The sequence below is a fragment of the Gossypium hirsutum genome, chromosome A06 (assembly GCF_007990345.1).
Source record: "Gossypium hirsutum isolate 1008001.06 chromosome A06, Gossypium_hirsutum_v2.1, whole genome shotgun sequence".
Taxonomy (NCBI): Eukaryota; Viridiplantae; Streptophyta; class Magnoliopsida; order Malvales; family Malvaceae; genus Gossypium; species Gossypium hirsutum.
Genome location: NC_053429.1, coordinates 116,559,051 through 116,580,881, shown reverse-complemented (window position 1 = coordinate 116,580,881; position 21,831 = coordinate 116,559,051). Strand labels below are relative to the sequence as shown.

The 21,831-nt window shown below is 32.5% G+C and overlaps 2 protein-coding genes across 3 annotated transcripts; both read right to left on the bottom strand.

Moving 5' to 3' along the window:
* Positions 1 to 11,486: 11,486 nt before the first annotated feature.
* Positions 11,487 to 13,221, bottom strand: LOC107961992 (ATP synthase gamma chain, chloroplastic). The gene has a single exon (XM_016898195.2). The coding sequence runs from the start codon at positions 12,834 to 12,836 to the stop codon at positions 11,706 to 11,708; it is 1,131 nt and encodes a 376-aa protein (XP_016753684.1). The 5' UTR covers positions 12,837 to 13,221; the 3' UTR covers positions 11,487 to 11,705.
* A 115-nt stretch (positions 13,222 to 13,336) lies between these two features.
* LOC107961991 (pentatricopeptide repeat-containing protein At1g11710, mitochondrial) lies at positions 13,337 to 16,231 on the bottom strand. 2 transcript variants are annotated; one of them, XM_041115963.1, is made up of 3 exons: positions 16,195 to 16,231; positions 15,948 to 16,049; positions 13,337 to 15,239 (listed from the first exon to the last, which is right to left on the bottom strand). In XM_041115963.1, the coding sequence occupies exons 2-3, from the start codon at positions 16,006 to 16,008 to the stop codon at positions 14,041 to 14,043; spliced, it is 1,260 nt and encodes a 419-aa protein (XP_040971897.1). In that variant the 5' UTR covers positions 16,009 to 16,049; positions 16,195 to 16,231; the 3' UTR covers positions 13,337 to 14,040. The 2 variants fall into 2 exon arrangements, with proteins under 2 accessions (XP_040971897.1, XP_040971896.1); XM_041115962.1 differs by lacking the exons at positions 15,948 to 16,049; positions 16,195 to 16,231 and having other exon boundaries at positions 13,337 to 15,666.
* Positions 16,232 to 21,831: the final 5,600 nt, after the last annotated feature.

The following is a 21,831-nucleotide window of genomic DNA, read 5'->3' as shown; positions in this document are numbered from 1 at the left end:
AAATGCCCAAATTATTATTACTATCATCACTACTATTACTATTATTAAATACTATTATTGTCATTTTTTACAAATAAGCAAGATTAAAAAAATAATAGACAAACATGAAATGAAATGAAAAAGAGGAGGCTTTTTATTATTTTTGTTCTTAAAAAATAAGGTAAAAAAAACACAACTACAAGCATTCTATTTCTTTTTATTTCTTTTCTTCTATCTTTATTTTTTTCCATAGGCATGTCATGAGGGATCGGATTTTGGGTTCCGATGAAGGGGACGTCACCGAACTATCTGTCCTCCGTCCCTAGGAGCCCCCAAAAATCTCCTTTTTTTCCTTGCTAAAATAAAGGTTTCTTTTTTTTAAAAAAAAGCTTGATTTTGGGGAAAATAGTGTTTTTTTTTATAAAATTAGAAAGTTTAGATTTTGGAGAAATAAAAATATGTTTTTTATTTATTTATTTTAAAGGAAAGATTAAATTTTTAAAATAAATTTTTGATTTTTTTTCAACTATTTCAAAGTAAAAGCTTTAATTTTTAAGAAAAATAGTGTTTTTTAAAAAAAGGAGAAAGTTTAAATTTTGAAAAATAAATAAAGTTTAAATTTTGAAAAAAAAATTATTATTTTTAGTTATTTTAAAAGAATGTTTAAATTTTTAAAACAAAGTTTTGATTTTTTTTTTAACTACTTCAAAATAAAACATTTAATCTTTAATAAAAATAGTGTATTTTTTTTGAAGGAGAAAGTTTAGATTTTGAAAAATAAAAATATGTTTTTTAAGTCATTTTAAAGGAAAGTTTAAATTTTTAAAATAAAGTTTTGATTTTGCTTAACTATTTCGAAATAAGATTTTGATTTTTAAGAAAAGTAATGATTTTTTCTAAAGAAAATTTTGATTTTGCAAAAAGAAAAAAGAAAAAATTCCGGCCACTATATGCGGCGGCCCACCACCGGAGGCTGGAGAGCTGTTGGGCTCTCCGGTGGTGGAGCCATGGCCAACATAGAAGTTAAAAGAGGAAGAGATTTTTATTTTTATTTTTATTTTTTGAAAAACAATTAGGTTTAAATGAAAGAATGAATAGTTTTTTTTTTAATTTATAGGTGCGAAAAATGGGTAATTTATTCTCACCCCCTTACTTTTTAAATTTACAAAAAAATACCCCGTTTTTTGCAGCACCGCCTTCACTCTCTGACCTATTTACACTCGTAACCATTTTATTTATTTAAACATTCGATTTAATTCCAAATTTAAAAATTAAAGGCAAATTAATTGCTACATCAGTCATTTGTCTTTTCCACATTTTTATCTTTTAGTCCTAAAATCAAGCTATGTCATTTTGTTTCCATCTTTAATAAATAATTTACACTTATATCTTCCATTTCACTTGTATTTATACATTATATATTTAATGTTAATTATGCACTTTCTTTTAATATTTTATATTTATTCACACTTGGATAATTTTTATTTATTCTTATTTTGTTTTATTTATTTTCATATCTATTTTTATTTTTTTTACACATTCCCCTTAAATACATTTTAATATTATTTATTTATGTTATCTTGATTCTTTTATTGTATTATGAATAAGGTGTATTATTGTTATTATTATTATTATCATGTTAATGTCTTATTTATTTCATTTATTTAATTTTTCTTTTTATTATTACCATTTTGAAAGAGTTTTAACTTTTTATTAACTTTAGCCAATTTAATTAATTTTCCTATTTTATTACTATTCATTTAAAAAGATAAAATTTTAGGTCATTTTTTCATCCTATAATTGTTGACATGAAATTAGTTAAGTACGTGTTATATTTTAATGAAACCATAAGGTATTTACATTTGGATTTAGGTTAGTCCTTAATATCTCACCTACCATTTACCTTAGAAAAATTATAAATAACATGTAAAATATTTTTTAGGGTTTTAAATTAGTTTTAAATATCGTATAGGATTAGGATCTTAAGTTAATATGTAAATATTTTTTAGGACTTTATTTAAGATTAAAACTAAAGATTTTTTTAGGTGAATTGTAAATCATGAATAGGTCTTTCTGAGTATTTCATTTTAGAAACTTTTTTAAGAAAGCTAATAAATGTTATTTAAGATTTATTAGTTTAGGATTTTGAAGAATTTAAATCTTAGATCAAGAATTTTAAAGTAAAATAAATCATAAACCCGACATAGGATACTTTCGTAAGATCTTGATAAGTTCAACGTTATTAATTAAATATTTTAAAATAATAATAATAATAATAGATCGAATAAGTTGTAGATATATTTTAATATTTCTCTGAATTCATTGGTAATTTCTAGATTTTTTTTTAGAATTCTAAAATAGAATTAATTTTAGGAATTGGAGGTATTTTACTAGAATTATTTTGGTATCCTTTAGGGTTCCTGTTAAAAGTAAAAATCTCTAATTTAAGTTTCAAATTAGATAAGTTTGGTGAACACATCTTAATGAAGCTACACGTAAATCAGAGGCCTTTCTTTTAGAGTTTTTATTTAAGATTTTCATAAGATTTTAGCTTAGATTAAGACAGTAATATGCTTAAATAAAAAACAATTATCTCTTAAGACCCCATAGGACTATCCCCGTTGTGGGGGTGCTGTAACACCCTAAACCCGACCTAGACGTTATGGTCGAATCTAGTGATATCACATGGAATGGGATCTGAAATCGAGATTGACAAGTTAAAATCGTTCCAGTTAATTAGCTTTTATTTAATTCAAAAAAACATGAACTAGCTGATTTGCCTTAAAACATGTCTTTTAAGCGGAAGCTTTTGAAACCAATTATTTTACGAAACCAAAAATCTTAGTTTTTAGAAAAAAAACCGTGTTTTGTTGAGTTGCAGTTTAAAAATCCATAAAAATAGTATAAAATCCCAATTTAAGTCAAACAGTCCAAAGTCCCAACATTGCAATAATAAATACCTAAAGATAATATAAAATCAAAAGCTGTTATAAAGCAGTTTAGTAGTGGTGGTCATCGTCGAGCCTTCCGCTACACCGATCCGCCTAAATCTGGGGATTACCTGTACAGGTTAAATAGAAAAAGGGGTGAGTTTTCACAAACTCAATATGTAATCCCCATAGAAAACATACATACAGATACACATCAGAAAATAATCAATTACAGTCTGGGGCCTGAGCCCATTACAGATTCAATTTGGGCCTTGGCCCATTCGGATACAGTCTCAGATATAATTTAGGGCCTTGGCCCATCTCAGATACAATATGCAATAGCAGAAAATCAGAATCCTACCCACCAAACTCTACATACCATCTTCGTCCATCCCTACACGCCATGTGGGGATTAAATCAACTCACTCTGTAACAGTCCGGTTTTTAGCTAAATCGGAATAGTGGTTTTGGAACCATAAATCCGAGGTCAAAAAATTATTTTAATATTATTTTTGGTATTTATAGCATGTGAATATATATGTGTGAAAATTTCGTGAGATAATTTTATCGTTTAATAACTCAATTTGAGAAAAATGACTTAATCGCGTAAAAGACAAAAGTTGAATTCTATTTGATAAAGGTGTCTATTTTTTATGGCTTATTAAATGTGAAGTTCTTATGTTGTAAATAGACCATTTAAATAATGGATGGACAAATATGCCTATAGTTAGTGGAATTTTAATGTTTATTCATTAAGGGTAAAATGGTAAAATATGTATTAAGTATAATAAAATAAAAACAAAGTTAATTTGTGTTCATATTTTCTTGCTATCAATTGAAATTGAGAAAGAAGAGAAGCCATTTTAGGGCTTTGATATTTGGCTAGCATATTCTTTGATTAAGGTATGTTCTTTACTCAGTTTTTGATGATTTTTATATTTTTGTGATCGTTGCTTCGAGTACTAGCTAGCCCATGCTTTAATTTTCGAATTTGTTGATGATTTTGTGAAGTTCAATTGATGAATTCTTGAGTTCTTGAATGTTTGATGACGGAAAATGAGTACTTGATGATAGATTATTATGTTTAATTAAGTGATTTTTTTATAAAAATGCTTATTGTGGATTAAACTGTGAAATTTCAAAATTTAGAGGTCTAAATATGAAATAAATTGAATTAATGGGCTGCTAGGGACCTAGGTAAAATTCAGCCTAACATGAACATATTGAAATTTGGTGTATTTTGAGTTGTTTTGAAATAGCGACTAAATTGAGAAAATATGAAATTATAGGGGTTAATGTGTAAAATGCTCCAAATTGTGTGCTTTGGATGAAATTGAATGAATTAAGGAATAAAAGAGTTAATTTTGAATGTATATAGATCAAGAAAGAAAGAAACCGGATTTAAATCGAGGGAAATCGAAAGTTATCGAATAATCGATCCAATTCATCTATTCCGACTACGAGGTAAGTTCATATGCAATTGAATGCTTTTAAATTGAATTATATGTTTTTACTTTCCATTGAATTGTTATAAATATTGAATGAGCATTTACGAGCAAGAATCGACAGAGTTTCAACATCCGAAAGTCCCGTACGAACCTTAGGAATAGTATAGGATACAGATGTCATGACATTAGGTTATCGATATGTGATTACATGTAAGACCATGTCTGGGACATTGGAATTGTATTAAGATTACATGTAAGACCATGTTTGGGACATTGGCATCGTTAATCGATTTCGTGTAAGACCCTGTTTGGGACAGTGGCATCGTTATGTGATTACATGTAAGACCATATCAGGGATATGGCATTGTACGAGTTTATATGATTTCCAAGTATCCTTATTGATTCTGAATAGTTCAATGGGAAAAGTTAAGTCGAGAAAGAATATGTGAATGAGCTAAGTGATTCAGGTATGTATAAAATTCATATGATCTTTGAGAAGAGAAAGTAATTAAGGAATTGGTATGTTTGAGAAGTATAAATTGATTAATAGAAAGGTTTGTGATCTTGAATGTGTATTTAATTGTGCTTATTCATATCTTGTTTAATTGATGGTAAAGATATTGATTCATAAGATAGTTTATTTGTGTATGGCTTACTAAGCTTTTAAAGCTTACTTTGTGTGTTCTTTCCATGTTTTTATAGATCACCGAAGCTAGCTCGGACTCTGGGATCGATGGGAAAAGTCATTGCGCTATCGATCAACTCGTTGGTATTTTTGGGAGCTTTGTATATATGGTATATAGCATGTATAAGCTAGAGTTATCTTGATATGTTTTGAGTTGTGATTTTAGCCATGTGATTTGGCTTGTAAATGTTGGTGTGGATTTGGCCATTTAAGTTGGCTTAAGTTATGTGTTTGATAAGTTAATTATATGATGTATATAATGCCTTATATGTTGGCTTATTTGGTGTGATTATGTGTTGGTTATTTTGATTAGATGTTAATTGATGTGCTTAGGCTTAGATGCTAGCATATTGTGGTTTGATTTTAGATGACCATATGGTATATGTTGAAATATGAAATAGGTAATAAGTTTATGGATAAATGCATTTAGTATTTATATATGTTTGATGTTTTTGGTATAGTGAAATGGTATGTTTAGGTTATGAAATTGAGTAGTGGAAATGGTTGTGAATAGATGGCATGATATGTGTATGAATTGGTAAGTTTTTGGTCACTTAAAGATGTATTGAAATAGTGTTATTTGGTTGCTATGTATGCTTGTGGTTAGGGTGGCAAATTGGCTTTGTAAATAGCCTATTTTTGTCCACATGGGTAGAGACACGGGTGTGTGTCTCCACCGTATGCGACACACAGTCTGTTGCATGGCCGTGTGTCCCCTGGGGTACCCTTCGATTTAAAGTCAGTATACCTTACAGTTTTGACACGGCCTAGACGCGCGGGCATGTCTACTAGCTGTGTGTGGTACAACGGCTGGCACACGAGCGTGTGGTCGGCCATGTGACCCAAGTCAATAACCTTTCTAAGATTTTACACGGCCTGACGCGCAGACGTGCTCTCAGCCATATGGTGCAAGTCAGTATGTATGCCCTATTTTCACACGGCCTGTGACATGGGCGTGCCTGGTAGCCATGTGAGGCACACGGCCTGTTCACACGAGCGTGTGACCCTAAAATTAAAAAAATTTATAAGTTTCTCAAAGTTTGTGAATGTTATCGGTTTAGTCCCGAACCACTTCTAAGCATATTTTAAGGTCTCGTAGAATCTTACAAGGGACAATGTGATTGATATGACTAGATTTTGATTATGAATGTATTAATGAATGTGAATTGTGTGTGATTTCTGGTAATGCCTCGTAACCTTATTCCGATGACGGATATGGGTTAAGGGTGTTACACACCCATCCCTACACACCATACTGTACCGAAATGCGACACATAATCAAAAATATGCAGCAAAGCTGCCATATAACAGGCTTAATAGCCGTTCAGACACTTCCTCCAGATAACAATAACCCACCTCGATGCAATGCAACATACAAAAGATGTCATGCTATTATGTAATTATAGTACATGCATTCAGATATCATAATTCATGCTTGGTACAGAAATCAGACAGACAGATCAATCATATAGGGGTCTGAGTAGGGTTTACCGACCCTTTAGTAGGTTCACAGTTGACTTGGGCGACCCGTCCAACCTTAAACAACTTTTCAAAAAAATGAGCTCACATGCCCGTGTGGCCCACACAGCCCACATTGGCCTTGTCCGTGTGATTCATTTTTAATGTAGCCCATGCTAGCTAAATATTCATATATGTCTTCACTATTTACTTATATGTTCATTCAAAGCTGTCTACTTGAGTCATTGTCACTAAATTATTTATATCATGAGCTACATAATTCCAAATTAAGATCTGCTTGATGTTTTTGAAACTAGACTCAAATACCTTTCTATCATAAAATTTTCAGAATTTATAATTTATCAAATAAGTACAATAAAATTTTCAAATTTATCCCTATTCTATTGTTTAACAGATTCAACCTCTCCTTACTAAAAATTATTTATCTCTTAGTACGAAATTTGGATGATGTTTCTATTTATTTATCTTAAAAATAGACTCATTAAAGATTTAAACATATAAATTTAAGCCCCTAATTATATTTTTACATTTTTTTATGATTTTCCAAATCAGATTAGGGGAACCCAAAATCATTCTGACCTTGTCTCAAAAAATTTATTATATCTTATAATTTACAATTCCATTGCTTACACTGTCTCTTCCATGAAAAACTATACTCAATAAAATTTAATTTCATATTTTATTAAACCTCTAACTCAATTTCCACTATTTTTGATGATTTTTCAAAGTTAGACTACTGCTGATGTCTAAAACTATTTTAGTGCAAAATGTTGATTTCCAAGTTTATAACATCCTTATTTTCTTTCTCTACAATTTTTCGCATCAATTTCTCTGTTTTCTCTTATTTATCGATGGCAAGCAATTTCGGCTTTTCGTCGAATCCCGTTTTCTACATTTCGGGTATACACCTGGTATCGATTCGATGTGCAAAGTAATCCGAGCCTTCTAAAACCTATATTTGACCAATATATCCCTTAATTAATCATTTGATTAATCAATCAAACCCAATATAAAACTCGAGAAACTAAAGCAACAACAATTTGAAAACTTACAGCGACGAATCCAATAACCAGCTGCCTCCATACACTGGAATATTCGCTTAAAACAATTGAACAGCACCTGAATGAGAGTAAAATGAACCCTTTGTTAATTGCATAATCGAAATATGATAAATAAGGGGAAAAATTCCACTTACAGAAAAAGATGAAGTTGAAAGTTGCACCCAAAGAGATGACTCACAAAAAATACAAAAACGAAAAGAGTAGGGAAAAGAGAAGAGAATTTCAGCTATAGAGCAAGAGATGAACCGATCAAGAAAACGAAAAGAGAGGGGAAAGAGAAGAAACAAGATTCGGCCAAAGGGGAACAAAAACCAAAAGTGAACAAGAAGGGAGAGAAACGGCAGAGAAACAAAAGTCTGACGTTAGAAAATTTGTTGGGAAAAAAGAAAATAGAAAACTGATAAGAAGAAAATCTTATTTTGATAACTTCTCCCCAATTATCTCTTAAAAACACTCCCTATTAACTCACTAAAACACAACTACTCAGCAGTCCAGTTTAATTTGAACTCCGCCATGCCACACGCCTCAAACAAAAACTAATTCCCCTACTTGCACAGGGACTCAAGCACAAGACCTCTTACACACTAACCCTCCACTTAACCACCAGACCAGTAGGCCCATTCTAATATATTTTTACCAACAATTAAATAAAAGCCTACTAAACAAGAGTAGGGCCTAATTCATTCAACATACCTAAAATTTCCCAAGTGAAAGCTTGAACTTGGGACCTCCCAAACACTCACAGAACACATAACTACTAAAGTTGACAAATATTTGTGTCATATTTTCACAATAACGAAATTAGAAATTTTGGGGAGTTACAAGTGCTATAACCTTCCCTACACGTAACTGTACTCCCGAACCCGAAATTTGGTGATGAGATCAGGTCTAAATTTTTAGGATTTTTCCATAGTATTAATTCTAGATTTTTAGACGATAGGTGGCTAACCAACCTAGCCCTAATTGGTTAGTGGTGACTCTACGTAATTTAGTCCCTCCGTGTCTAGCTTTGCTTACTAGGCCCCCGTACTCTTATGTAGGCAACGTTATGGCAGTTAGCAATAAGGTGGAATTGGAAAAATTTATGAGTAATTCCAACCAAACAGACTAGAGTGGCTAAACCATCAGTAACACCCTTTGTTATCATGGTTGCAACATTAAATCTCTTCATGAAATCAAGGAGGGATTCTTTCTCCTTCTATCAGATGGAAAATATGATAAGTTAGGGATTGTAATGGGGTTTTGTTGACTAAATCTATTCATGAATAACTCGACTAACTAATCAAAGCTGTTGATGGACCTCGAGGGAAGCGATAGGTACCACTGTCTAGCAGTGCTAGAAAGATTTATAGAGAAAGCTCTACATTTCACAACATCTAAAACCCCAAGAATATTCATATGGTTGTTGTAATAGTAAGCTAAATGGTCATTTGGGTCACTCGTACAAGTATAAGACAACTTGGGAAACTTGAAAAAAGAAGAAAGGTTATGGTCAGCACGGAAGGGGTTAAGGGTTCATTAACGTAACTCCAACAAACTTCATCAGACTTAGAACCCTTAGCCTCTTGCAAGAACTCCAATAAGAGGGTTGCAATTTGTTCTTCAATGGAAACAACCTTGTTTTAGGGTTCTCATCCTAGACAATTGATAGGCTGAAGATCTTGTACCACTTCATTATCATTGTGATCCTTCTTATCTTTACAAATAGTAGTTAGTGTCATACCTTCTGGTTCTAGCGGAAGGGGTAGACCACCACCTTCTGCAGCATCTTTGGATGCACGCAACTTCGTGATAAACTGTTCATTATTGGCATTTTGTTGATCCAATAGGCATTGACGCTTTTGTTGTTCTTGGAACTAAAGTTACTAAGCCAAAAGTTTTTCCTCCATAAGACGTATTTTTTCCTACATCTCAGTAACATAGTGTTGAAAACCAAAAAGTTGTTGTCACTTGGAAGCTTGATCTAGAGGAATAGCCACAACAGGGGGTTGAGGTTGGGAAGCTAAACAAGAGAGAATTTGTTCTATAAGGTTATCTATGAGATATTGCGGGGTAGTAGGATATGATGGGGTGTTAGAAATTGAATGAGAGGCCGCAATCGTTGGGTTAGTGGAAAGACTAATGAGGACATTCAAAAGTTGGGTCAAGGCTTCCATGGTGATCATGGCTAGGCGAGTTGATGTCTTGGTTTGTGTTAAGGGAAGTTCAATGTTGGTGGCGTTATTTCCATTCATTAAAGTGGAGGAATTGGCAGGGTTGGCGTCGTTATTCTTATTAATGGGGTTATAGGTAGCATCATTGTGATTCTGAGACATTTTGGATCCACGTACACTGCACCAATTGTTGATACAATGTATAACAAGGAAAGAGGTAAAGAGGAGCAACAAAGAATTCGTGGTGGTGCAATGGATGAAGGCTGGTTCACCTAAAGAGGCCAAGAGCCGGGACAGAGACAAAAGGACAGGTTGATCAAGAAAACAACTGCATAAAGTAGCTTTAAGGTGTTAAGAGATCAATCCTTTCTTCATTGTTTGTCAAGGCATTCATAGGAGAGATCCTCTTATCCGTTAGTATGACGTGACAGGATATACATTTATCTCGTTAAATGAATAAAAGATAATCATGGGCATGTATCATGAGACTTTATAAGTACAAGATTGTCATGCCTAAATGGAATTTTTTAAAAAAATAAAACTTAAAGAAAACAATTGAAAAAAAAATTAAAATAAATAAAAAAATATATATAAAAGATCAAGATTAAGAAATAATTTAAAAGAAAATTTTCAAAATTTTAAAAGAATTGTGAAATGAAAGGGACTAATGTTGCAATAAAAAGAAGTGGAGAAGTGGAAGATCTAAAAAGAACAACCGAAAACTGTGGAAAGGTTTATGAAGCAAAAGCCGACTCAGTTTTGTCTATAAAAAAATAAAAATTCCTTTCATTTTCGTTTCTCCCATTGAATCCTTCTCTCTTTAAATCGTTCTCCCCTATACTTTCTTCATTTACTGTATCAGCAGGTTTCCATAGTCGAAAAACTCAAGTTCTCCAATTTTCAGCGTCACAAAACTTGCATTTCGTTAGAAAATTCGAACTTTATATATATATATATATATATTTTTTACGATCATTTTCAATACTCGTATGGGAGCAGTGAAGGCCTCCTTGCGCCTAAGACTTGAACTCATATGGAGTTTGAATCTTTTGGACCTTTAAAAATCCAGCATCAACTTTGACTAGAAATGAACTTGGGCTTGACCACTAATCACACTTAGTTTGGACCTTAATGAGCTTCGCCTGATCTTAAACAACAATTAATCTAAATAGGAGTGATGCTCAAACACATTCATATGGTTAGCTTTCCAACTAGTTGCCATATATGCTTTATGCAGGATTCTGTGTTTGGTATTTTGTTCCTTTTGTCTGATATATAAATCTGCATATCATTTCGATTTTATTAGGCTCTAAATTGCCAGTAAATTAACTTAGATTCACCATATTTTGTAACCAAAACTTCGGATGTGGTCTGCACTCGGCCGCCGATTCAGGAATCCGGCCTTAAAGACTTAACTTATAAAGCTAAGAATCTAATATAAGCAATGATGTAAATGTAATGAAGCAAATTGATATCTTGGTTTCATCTAAACCCTTTTAATTGTCCAAAGAAACAGATGATAAGATTAAGTAACCAAAAGCTGCAGGGAATCAAATGAACCTGCATGAAAAAAGGCCCCTCTTGAGCAGCTCTAATGAATGAAGCCTAATGAATCTCTCACGGTTTAAATTCAAGGAAGAAAATTATTCTTGCTTGCAATATATCAAAGGCAACTGGAGCATGCGAAAGTCTGATCTTTGACGGTGACCGGACAAGTATCATACATGTAAGGAGCAAATAACATACAAAGATGGGTAAATGCTCTTATTTTTCAACTCCAAAAGACATTGCAGCTCTCACTGTGCAAAGAGTTCATAAGCATTCGAGAATTACAATGCAAAAAAAAATATCAGCATGGCTGTTCTTAAACAAGTATATAGGAATGAATAAGGAAACTACTCATAATTTAATAATTTCTTTGTAATACCTACAAGGGAACATAATTGACGGTGAAACAGGTTTCAAGTTCATTAAGCCAAAGCATTGGCACCAGCAACAATCTCCAATATCTCTCCGGTGATTTTCGCTTGACGCTGCCGGTTGTAGACAATAGACAAGGTCTTTTTCAGTTCCTGGGCATTATCAGTAGCATTGCTCATGGCACTCATCCTAGCTGCAAGCTCACTGGCTAGTGATTCCTGCAAAGCCCTCAGAACCTGGCTGTTGAGATAAAGAGGCAACAAAGCATCAAGAATCTGAACTGGGTCCTGCTCAAACTGCAAAATGGGAGAGAAATCAGCTGTCTCAGTCCTCATAACTTCTCTCTCCACCGTCAGTTTCCCTTCCCTGGTTGTCAATCTGAAGAACTCATCCTCAGCAGCATCAACACAAACACCATTTACATCACAGATTTCACCCTTTGGTGAAAGTGGAAGCAAAGTATGAATCACAGGATCAGACTTAACCAAGGATACGAATTTGGTGTACAAAAGCTCCACTTTATCGACTTCTTCACTAACAAAGAGTGAAAAAACATCATCAGCAATTGCCTGAGCTTCTTTAGCTGTAGGGAGTGAGCTACCATCTAGGAATCTGTCCACTGGGATGTAAGGCCTGCGGATGAAATATGAATTACCCTTTTTCCCCACACTGATTATTGTATAATCAAGTCCAAGCTGCTTCAATTCTGCAATTCTAGCTTCAGCTTTCTTGAGGATAGCATTGTTGAAACCTCCACAGAGACCACGATCACCAGTAACAACAACCAAAGCAACTTTTTTGACAGGCCTGACGTTTGTGAGAGGAGCATCTATGTCTTCAGTCTGGAGCTGTTCATTGATGTTGTAAAGAACTTCAACCAGGGACTCAGAGAAAGGTCTGCCATTGACAACAGCTTCTTGTGCTCTCCTAACTTTAGCAGCAGCCACAAGTTTCATAGCTTCAGTGATCTTCTGCGTGTTCTTTACTGAATCAATACGGTCTCTAAGCTCACGAAGACCACAGTGAACTGGGGTTACAGATGAGGACCTGGAAGGGTTACCGGGGGTTGAGCTCTGAGACGGGAGCTGAAAAGGGCTGATGAAAGAACGGAAAGAGAGTGAAGAAGTGTCAGAAAGAGAGGGTTTTGAGGACACCCACATTGTCAGATTTGAGCAAGACATGGTGACAATGGATCCCGGATCTCTACAAAGGATTGCAAGAGAAATTTACTCTAAAGAGAGCAAGAGAAAGAGCTTTTTCCTACAATGGCTTGTTTTTGTATTTTGATTTTTATCAAGTCTTATCCTTTTGTGTGTTGGAGAGTTGTTTCTGGTATGGAGGAAATCAGAGGGAATGTGTGGAAGTGAGAGGGAGGGAATGGATGAGGTTTTGGGATAAGGATTTTGAAAATTTGGTCCATTGATTTTTCACCATTACATCTTGATGGGGCCTTTTTGAAGTGGCAACCTCTGAATGGTTGTTTCTTGGATCTTAACTTGATAGGTTCCCTATTCTGAAAGGTATATGCTACTCCATGAATTTTGATACTTTTCAACCATACTTACAATATTTACTTGTGTTAATTTCCAGAAAATATGTGTGGAAAAGGTTATGTACCTGATAAGAAAAGCCATAGACTTTATGTTGCAAAAAAACTGATTTTCTGTAAAAATGGTTGGAGAACAGATCAAAAGAGCTTTATGATTTGAATGTCTATCATATTTCCATACAAAATAATCAAAAGATTACATTTCAGAAAACAAATGCGTTGCCTCAGACATATTGCTGGTGTTCTATACCCTGTAACAATAAGAAATGAGGGAAAATAAAGGAACAAAAAAGATGATGAAATTTCAAGGCCACACATTCATGGACCGATACATCATTAGTCAAAATTATGCAGAAGATCATTTCCAATTTAACAGGTCGAAACATCTTGCATCAGAACCGCAATGCTCCATCATCTTCCTAGATCAGTGTTGCAGGGGCTTTTTACTGTCAATGTCTACTCCTTTGAACCTATGAGATTTAAAGCTCTAAGTAATAAGAAAGGAAAGAACAGGCTAATTCAAGAACTTCCAGGCCCCTGAATCCATATCCTACTCATAAACAAAACAGAAACAATCATCATAACATCATCTTTTCCTAAAACTGTTTTTCAAGTAGAAAATTTCACATAATAATACATACAATGGCATAAATTAGCAACCTGTCGTGTTCGACAGCTGCATAATTCGCTACAATCCACACCATAGGCGAAATCTCTATATTTATTTGACATAAAGAAAAAGTTCTCAGTTGTTCATCATCTAATGACAATGAATAAGAAAGAAGGGGGAAAAAATCAAAGGCAACTGAACTAACATGAGTAAGAAAATATAAAAACTAAACTCTTGTCTCCTCATTTTCTTCCCCAAGGAGGGGTCTGACAATAGCTTGATATGTCTGTCGGGAAGGAACCACTCCGTTAAGCACCATGGAGTCATGCAATTCAATAACTTCATCTGCGCTACAATTCTTAGCAGAACATGTAATGAGCATCGTGTATGTTATAAAATCAGGAATCAGGCCATCTAGAACCATTCTCTTCGTTAGTTCTTTTGCTTGTTGAATGCACCCACACTTGCAAAGAAAGTTTATCAATGTATTGTAAGTTACTGTGTTTACAAACCTCCCTACCTTTCGCATCTCCATTAACAGAGAAAATGCCTCGTCCATATTACCACAGCTGCAATAACCGTTAATGAGAGTATTATATGTTACAGCATCAGGTAAACCCAGACTCTTTAATGAATCTATCATCCATCTTGCAGCATCCATTGACATATCCTTGCACAATCCATTAAGAATAGAGTTATATATCACTAAGTTGGGCTTTTTCTCCACCTTCATCTTTTCGTAGACCCAAACAGCACTTCCTAGTTTCCCTTCCTTGCAATACCCATCAATTAAAGCACCATACGTGACCAAGTCAGGAATTAAACCATGGATGAACATGCTACCCACAAGTTGCATGGCTCCTGATAAATCATTGCTTTTACAAAGGTAATTGATGAGAATATTGTGTGAGAATGTGTCTTCAATAACATTCTTTTCCATAATCTGGCAATGAAATTTAAAAGCTTGCATCATATATCCATTTCTGCAAAGCCCCTGTATAAGAGTAGAGTAGGTGAATTGATCAGGGAATACATGCTTGTCAATCATGTCCGATAATACTAAAGAAGATCCCCCAATATCACCTTCTGAGTAAAGCCAATGGAGGATTGAATTATAAACAACTGTATTAGGCATCAAGCCCCTTTCCACCATTTCATCACACAATCTTAATGCCTCCTCCAAACACCCTCCTCGTGCATAACCATCTATCATTGCTGCATAAGACCTTACATCAGGCTTGACACCTGCCTTAATCATATCATTAAGGACCTCTTCTGCAAACGCAACTTTCCCTAATTTGCAAAACCCGTTAATGATAGAATTATAAGTTACGGTGTTGGGCGAAACAAAGTTCTCTGACATTACTCCCATCTTTTCAACTAGCTTCAAAGCAAGCTCTATGCCACCCACCCTACAAGCTCCATCTATTATCATGTTGAAAGTAACAATATTAGGCAGGATCCCACTCTTCAACATCCGATAAAATGTCGAAATAGCTTCTAGCAATTTACATTCCTTACAAAGAGCATATACAACCAAGTTAAAAGTATTCACATTCTCAATATACCCGTAAGAAATCATTTCCTTATACATGTTCCAAAATCTAACAATTTCATTTAACTTCAATAGTTGACTCAAAAAATTATTCCAAGCATGAATAGTAACAAGACGACCCTCCATTCTCAACTTCTTAATGACTAAGTAAGCACCTTCGGTTGCACCACATCGAGTGCAAGCTCTAACCAATGCATCAAAGACGGCTGGACATGACTTACAAATTTCATAACTATCCAACAAACCATCCAAAACTTCCATTGGGATCATTCCATTTACATATATTAATTTCTCCATTAGAGACAATGCATCATCGAATCGCCTCGACTTGACCAACACATGAATTAGAGCACAACGCTATGTCAATGAGAGTGGGAACCCTTTTTTCTCCCCAACCCAATCGTAAAATTCCAAGGCTAACTGAGGTGAGTTCTGAAACTCGCCAACAACACGACTCACCAATGCATTTGTAAGACTTGAGAACACTTGATCCAAGAATTTCCATCTTCTATGCTTTAAATTAATACAAATTGCTCTGAATACAATGTCTTCACTATTTGGGCAAGAGAAGTGCTTACCTAAATGCAATCCTCGGTGGAAAAAGCAACTTCTTTTGGACAAAAAAGAGCAAAAAACCATAGAAATATCGATACCCAATTCATCAAAAGCAACACTTCTTTCTATAAAAAAGATTAAAACAGAAAAAGAAAAACCCAAATCACTATAGCAACATAAAATCTGCTTAACTTACAAGAGAGGGGGAAAGAAGAGAAAGTTGCAGCCTAAAAATGAAACACGGCAAAGAAAGAGATGAACTAAGCTTACAACAATACTACTAGCTTCTAAGCAGCTCCAACGGAGTGTGTCTTGAAGAAAGACTGCCGACGAACTTTTGAGTAAAGAAAATATAAAAGTCACTGCTAAGATTAGTGCAAACAAAAAAGGTGAAATGTTTTTAACTTTCCGGTTGCCACCGGCTCCAATGTCGGCAACTCATGATATCGTTCATGGGCATTGCAATCATGGGTTGTTTGTTATTCCTGGGCTTTAATTTTGTCCAATAATATTTTCCCTTTTTGCTGGGCTTGATCAACCTTATACTGGGATAGATTTATGGGGTTAACTTTCTCGTTGGCCATTTTAAAAATCAAACAAGATGCAAAGAAAATATCATCTGCCAGTTGGGCTAGAAATAAACTTTGTTTTTCGGCTTAATACCACTTTTGGCCCTTGTACTATAGCTAAATTTTCATTTTAGTACCTGTACTATTTTTATCAATTTGACCCTTATGCTTTATTTTTGTTATCAGTTTGGCCCCTGCTCTTAATCCCTGTTACCCATCCAAATTTTTGTTAAAAAAATTAAACAATCAATCAAACACTACCACGTGTTAAGGGGAAAAAATACATAAAATTGCTAAAATTATAAAAAAAATCATTAAAAATTCAACACCCAAAAATTCTTAAAACTCATAAATTATAAAAAAAACTAAAAAAATAATCTATTTTAAAAAAAATTATTTAAAAAATTAAAATTATAAGCATGCAAAACATAAAAAAATCATAAAATTTAAAATATATATTTATTGGGAATTTTATGTTTTTAAAATTTTTAGAATATTATGAAAGTTTTTTAGAATTTTATGGTATTTTTTACTTAAGAAAACTTAAAATTCCTTTTAAAATATCAAAAAATCATAAAAATACAAAAAAAAAATCCTAAATTTTCTCAAAATAATACATGAATTTTTAAAAATTTTCATAAAATTCTAACATTTTTATAAAAACCTTAAATTCAAAACAAATGGATTTATTTTAATTTTATGATTTTTTTTGAAGTTTCACATACTTGTAATTTTAAATAAATAGATAATGATTTTTATAATTTCCTAAGTTTTAATATTTTGGGGATTTTTTGTTTTATTTTTATTTTTTGAAAATTATCAAAAATAACATCTAAAATAACTTTAAATTCTAATAGTCGTTAGAAGTAGATCTACTTCATTTTTACTTCTTACGTATATAAATAGAGAGTTTGGAGAAGTTTTATAAATATTTTCGATTAATCAATAAAATATGCTCTCTCTTTTTCTCTCTTATGTTCTTTGTTCTTTATTTTCTGTCTTTTTATTTTATAACAGTTTGTTTGGAATTTTAATTTTTAGAAATTTTTAGAATTTTTATGAAAATTTTTTAAAATGTTATGGTTTTTTTAAAATTTTAGGAATCTTTGTTTTGCATTTTTTATGAAAATTTTAATATTTTTAAGGAATTTTGAGTTTTTTAAGTAAAAAATACCATAAAATTCTAAACAAAAATCATAATAATTTTAAATTTTCTAAAAACTAAAATTTGTAACCGCCTGTTTTTCAATAGTGTCAAAAACAGTAGTTCGAGGCCACAAATCCGACAAGCGAGCCTGTAAATATTATTATTTAATATTTACGAGTCAATTATAGTATTAAAATAAAATTTGAATTGGCAAATTATGTTGTTTGAATGAATAATTAGGTTCAAGTGATATGACCCTAAAGTTAAGTGGTTTTAGAAAATAAGGTATCGGGACCTCGTTTCTATAAACTAAACCGTAAATATTTTATTAAATATTCATGGAGTGTTATTAAGGTTGTATTAAAGTTTCGTTAAGAAACTTTAATATTTAGATAGTTAATTAATTGAAAAGAACTAAATTGTAAAAGTTGCAAAAGTTGATTTCTATTAGTTAATTGGATCAATTAGCTTTGAAAAGGTGAATTAATGGACTTAAATGGTAAATATGCAGATTGATAGTGGACAATTATGGATATGCTTTGTAAATTTTTAAATTAAAATCTTAAGGGTAAAAAGGTAATTTGATAAATAAAAAAATAAAACAAAAGCTATCTTTTCTTCTCTTCTTCTCCAACCGAAAAAAATAATGAAGAAAGACATTTTTTTTAGTGAAGGGTCGGCCAACTCCAAATTGATGCATGTAAGTCCATTTTTCATTTATTTCTTATAATTTTTATATTTTTTAAATTATTGTAATTAGACCCAGCTAACTCGTATCTCTATTTTTGAAATTATTAAATGTTTTATAATGTGCCATGGATGATTTTGAGGTGTTTTTCAATGTTTATGATAGATTGTTAAGCTTTGTTGTTAAATAGATATATTTTATTAAGTAAATTTTGATGATTTTAAAGTATAATGACTTATTTATGAAAATAGTAAATTTAAAGGAAAATATTTCAAATGGATGATAAATATGGGCTGTTATAAAAATAGGTAAAAATTGGTTTGCATGAATTTTAATTAGAAATGATGAAATTGCAAATTTCGGGTTTAGGGACTAAATTTCAAAAAGGGTAAACTTTGAGGGTAATTTTGCAAATTTTCATTATTATAGGTTATAAGCTAAATTAATTATTTTAAATGCTGGAATGGAATTAATTGAATAAAAATGGTTAATTTGCATGTTTTGAACTTAAGGACTAAATTGTATAAAAGTAAAATGTTGAGGGTAATTTTGTAATGTCAAAAAAGGACTTAATTGCATAAAATGGATTGATTTTTCTGATAGAATTAGAAAATTGAATAAAATTATTTTTTAGACCAAGAATGAGTGGAAAATCGAGGAGAACAGAAAATTACCAAATAGCTCATGTACTTAGTCATTGCTGCAATTTAGTCAGGTAAATTCGTATGAATTGTAATTATTGTAATGTTATCTAAATGGAATTTTTATTATGTATTTTTAATGTAAATAAAATCAATATATATAAACGAATCAATGCTATGATGAATTGACGGATATCTAGTCCCGGTTGAACCTTAGGAATTTTTAAGATGCAAATGCATGTCATTAGGGATTTCATGTTTTGTGTGCTGGTCTTGAATGTCTTACCGATGGCTAACGCCTTACATTTGTTGCAAATTCTCCACAGCTCACGTGAACAACATTGTGTAACTTACATTCCGACCCATAACACGTGTGAGCAGGCCCATTTCACAGCTTGTGTGAGCAATGATGTAAAGGAAATGTTACGGTTATATATAAAGGCACACTTCGTGTGAGCTTTCCCGAGTATCCGATAAAATTCTAGAGGGTTCAACAGGTAAGAAAAAGAATGGAATGATAAGTGACTAAATAGAAAGGTTCATGATTATATGGAAGAGTCTAAAGCTTATGTGATGTATTTTATGAAATTCTGTTTATGATGTAAATGAGTTTACATATGTTGTTGATAAACCTATTAACATGTGAGTTTGATGATGCTTGAATAGGCTTGTACTAAACTTATGGTATTGGAAATGTTAAATATGCAAATGAAATGAATCATGATCTTATGGTAACAATGATGAATTAAATGTTATGTTTATACATGGTTGATCTTATATGTATCATGAACAAGTATGCTAACTTGCAAGTTTGATGATGTTGTATAGGCTTTTACTAAGCTTACGACATTGGTAACGTTTGTATTTGTTCTATAAATTTCATTATTGAAATGGTAGATTATGTTTTATGTTTATACGAGCTTATTAAACATTCATTGCTTATGTAGTTATTTTCCTTGTTTTACAGATTATCGGAAGCTAGATCGGTTGGAAGTTCGTTGGAGATCTATCACACTATCCAGTGAACAATTCAATAGTTGTTGAGTAATTTGATTAAGGTTTATAATGGCATGTATAGGGTGATTTGTAATGGTATTATGGTGTATGTGTTAATGGTGTTTTGGTTTGTATAAGCTTTGGAAAGTTATGTTGGTTTGGTACACCTTGATGCCATGCCAAATTATGTGAATTTGGTTACTTAAAGTACTTCTTGATACGGTTCTCTTGGCATGTTGATGATGGTTTGAAAATAGTTACTTGTGACATGTTTTAGTTCATATTTGAACTAGGTTTTTATGTTTAGAAATGGCAATATTAACATATATAGGGTGGTTTATAATGGTGTTTTTGATAAACATGTAAATGGTAACTTGATATGTTTGAGCTTTGATGTTCTTGTATGCTTAATGGAGTTAAAATGCTTGTTTTAAGTAAGTACATTTGGTCACTTTTTGATAAAGGATATATATGGCATGTTGGTACAATTTATTGGTTAAAGAATGGTTAATATGTGGTATGTTTTAGGTAAGTAATTAAATAGGTTATCATGTATGAATTGTTACAATATTGACATGTTTGATGGTTGATGTCTTGATATAATGTGGTGCCTTTGAATGACATATTGGTTAGTTGAATTAGGGTTTTGAGAATGGTATAAATATGTGTGTGTTTAGGTGAGGTTTTGTAACACCCCTACACGTATCCATTGCCGGAATAGGTACGAGGCATTACCGGAGTTTACTGAATATTTTCAGATAATTCTAAGTCATTTATTATTCATATTTTGAAAATAATCATAACGTCTCTTTATTGGGCCCTCGAAGCCCCAAACATACATTAAAAACCAACCGGAATTAAATCGGGATCATAAAAAATTTCGCAAAATCTTAAATTTTATTTTCAGCTAAGTACTTACCATTTCAATGCTTCTTATAATTAAACATGTTACCATTCAATCAATAGCTTGACCTTTGTCTAAGCGTCAAGCCACGTCATTGTTAGTATACTTGCACATATTTCATATAAATTCAACATTGATATATTTATTTTCTCGACATGTCACACTTGAGTTTAATAATTGTCTTTACTTACATAATTTCCTTGTATCAACATATCAAAGATAATCATATATGTACATGTCATGAAACATATCATTCTCTTACCGTTTCTTCATAAGCATATATCATTCATTTCATTATATCAATATTTCATGCTCCATCATTTCCATATATTTTATGTATATTTATTCCGGTAATAGCTTATATCAATCTTAACATAAATTATATTCCATGTACTTATACTTATTTCGTTTATCTATCTTAATAATTATTTCATATAACCATTCGTCATCTGATACATATTACCTGAATATCAATTGTTCAACAGATGTCATAGTGTCTCCCATCCACGGTCTTATTTATCTTTGACATGATGCCATAGTGTCTTTCAACTATGGTCTTACTCATTTTCTGTCATGTTGCCATGGTATCTTTCAACCATGGTCTTACACATTTCATATCAGGTTGCCATGGTATCTTTCAACCATGGTCTTACACATTTCATATCAGGTTGCCATGGTATCTTTCAATCATGGTATCTTTCAACCATGGTCTTACACATTTCATATCAGGTTGCCATGGTGTCTTTCAACCATGGTCTTACACATTTCATATCAGGTTGCCATGGTATCTTTCAACCATGGTCTTACACATTTCATATTAGGCTGCCATGGTATCTTTCAACCATGGTCTTACACATTTCATTTCAGAGAGCACACTCCCGCGAACCTCATCCTTACAGTGGGATTACCAGTCCAGGCTAAATCCCCTGTAATATAAACTCATAGAGTATTGTCAAGATTAC

Excerpts from the sequence above, each read along its gene's own strand:
- LOC107961992 (XM_016898195.2), bottom strand. The coding sequence starts at position 12,836 with ATGTCTTGCTCAAATCTGACAATGTGGGTGTCCTCAAAACCCTCTCTT.
- LOC107961991 (XM_041115962.1), bottom strand. The coding sequence starts at position 15,666 with ATGGAGAAATTAATATATGTAAATGGAATGATCCCAATGGAAGTTTTG.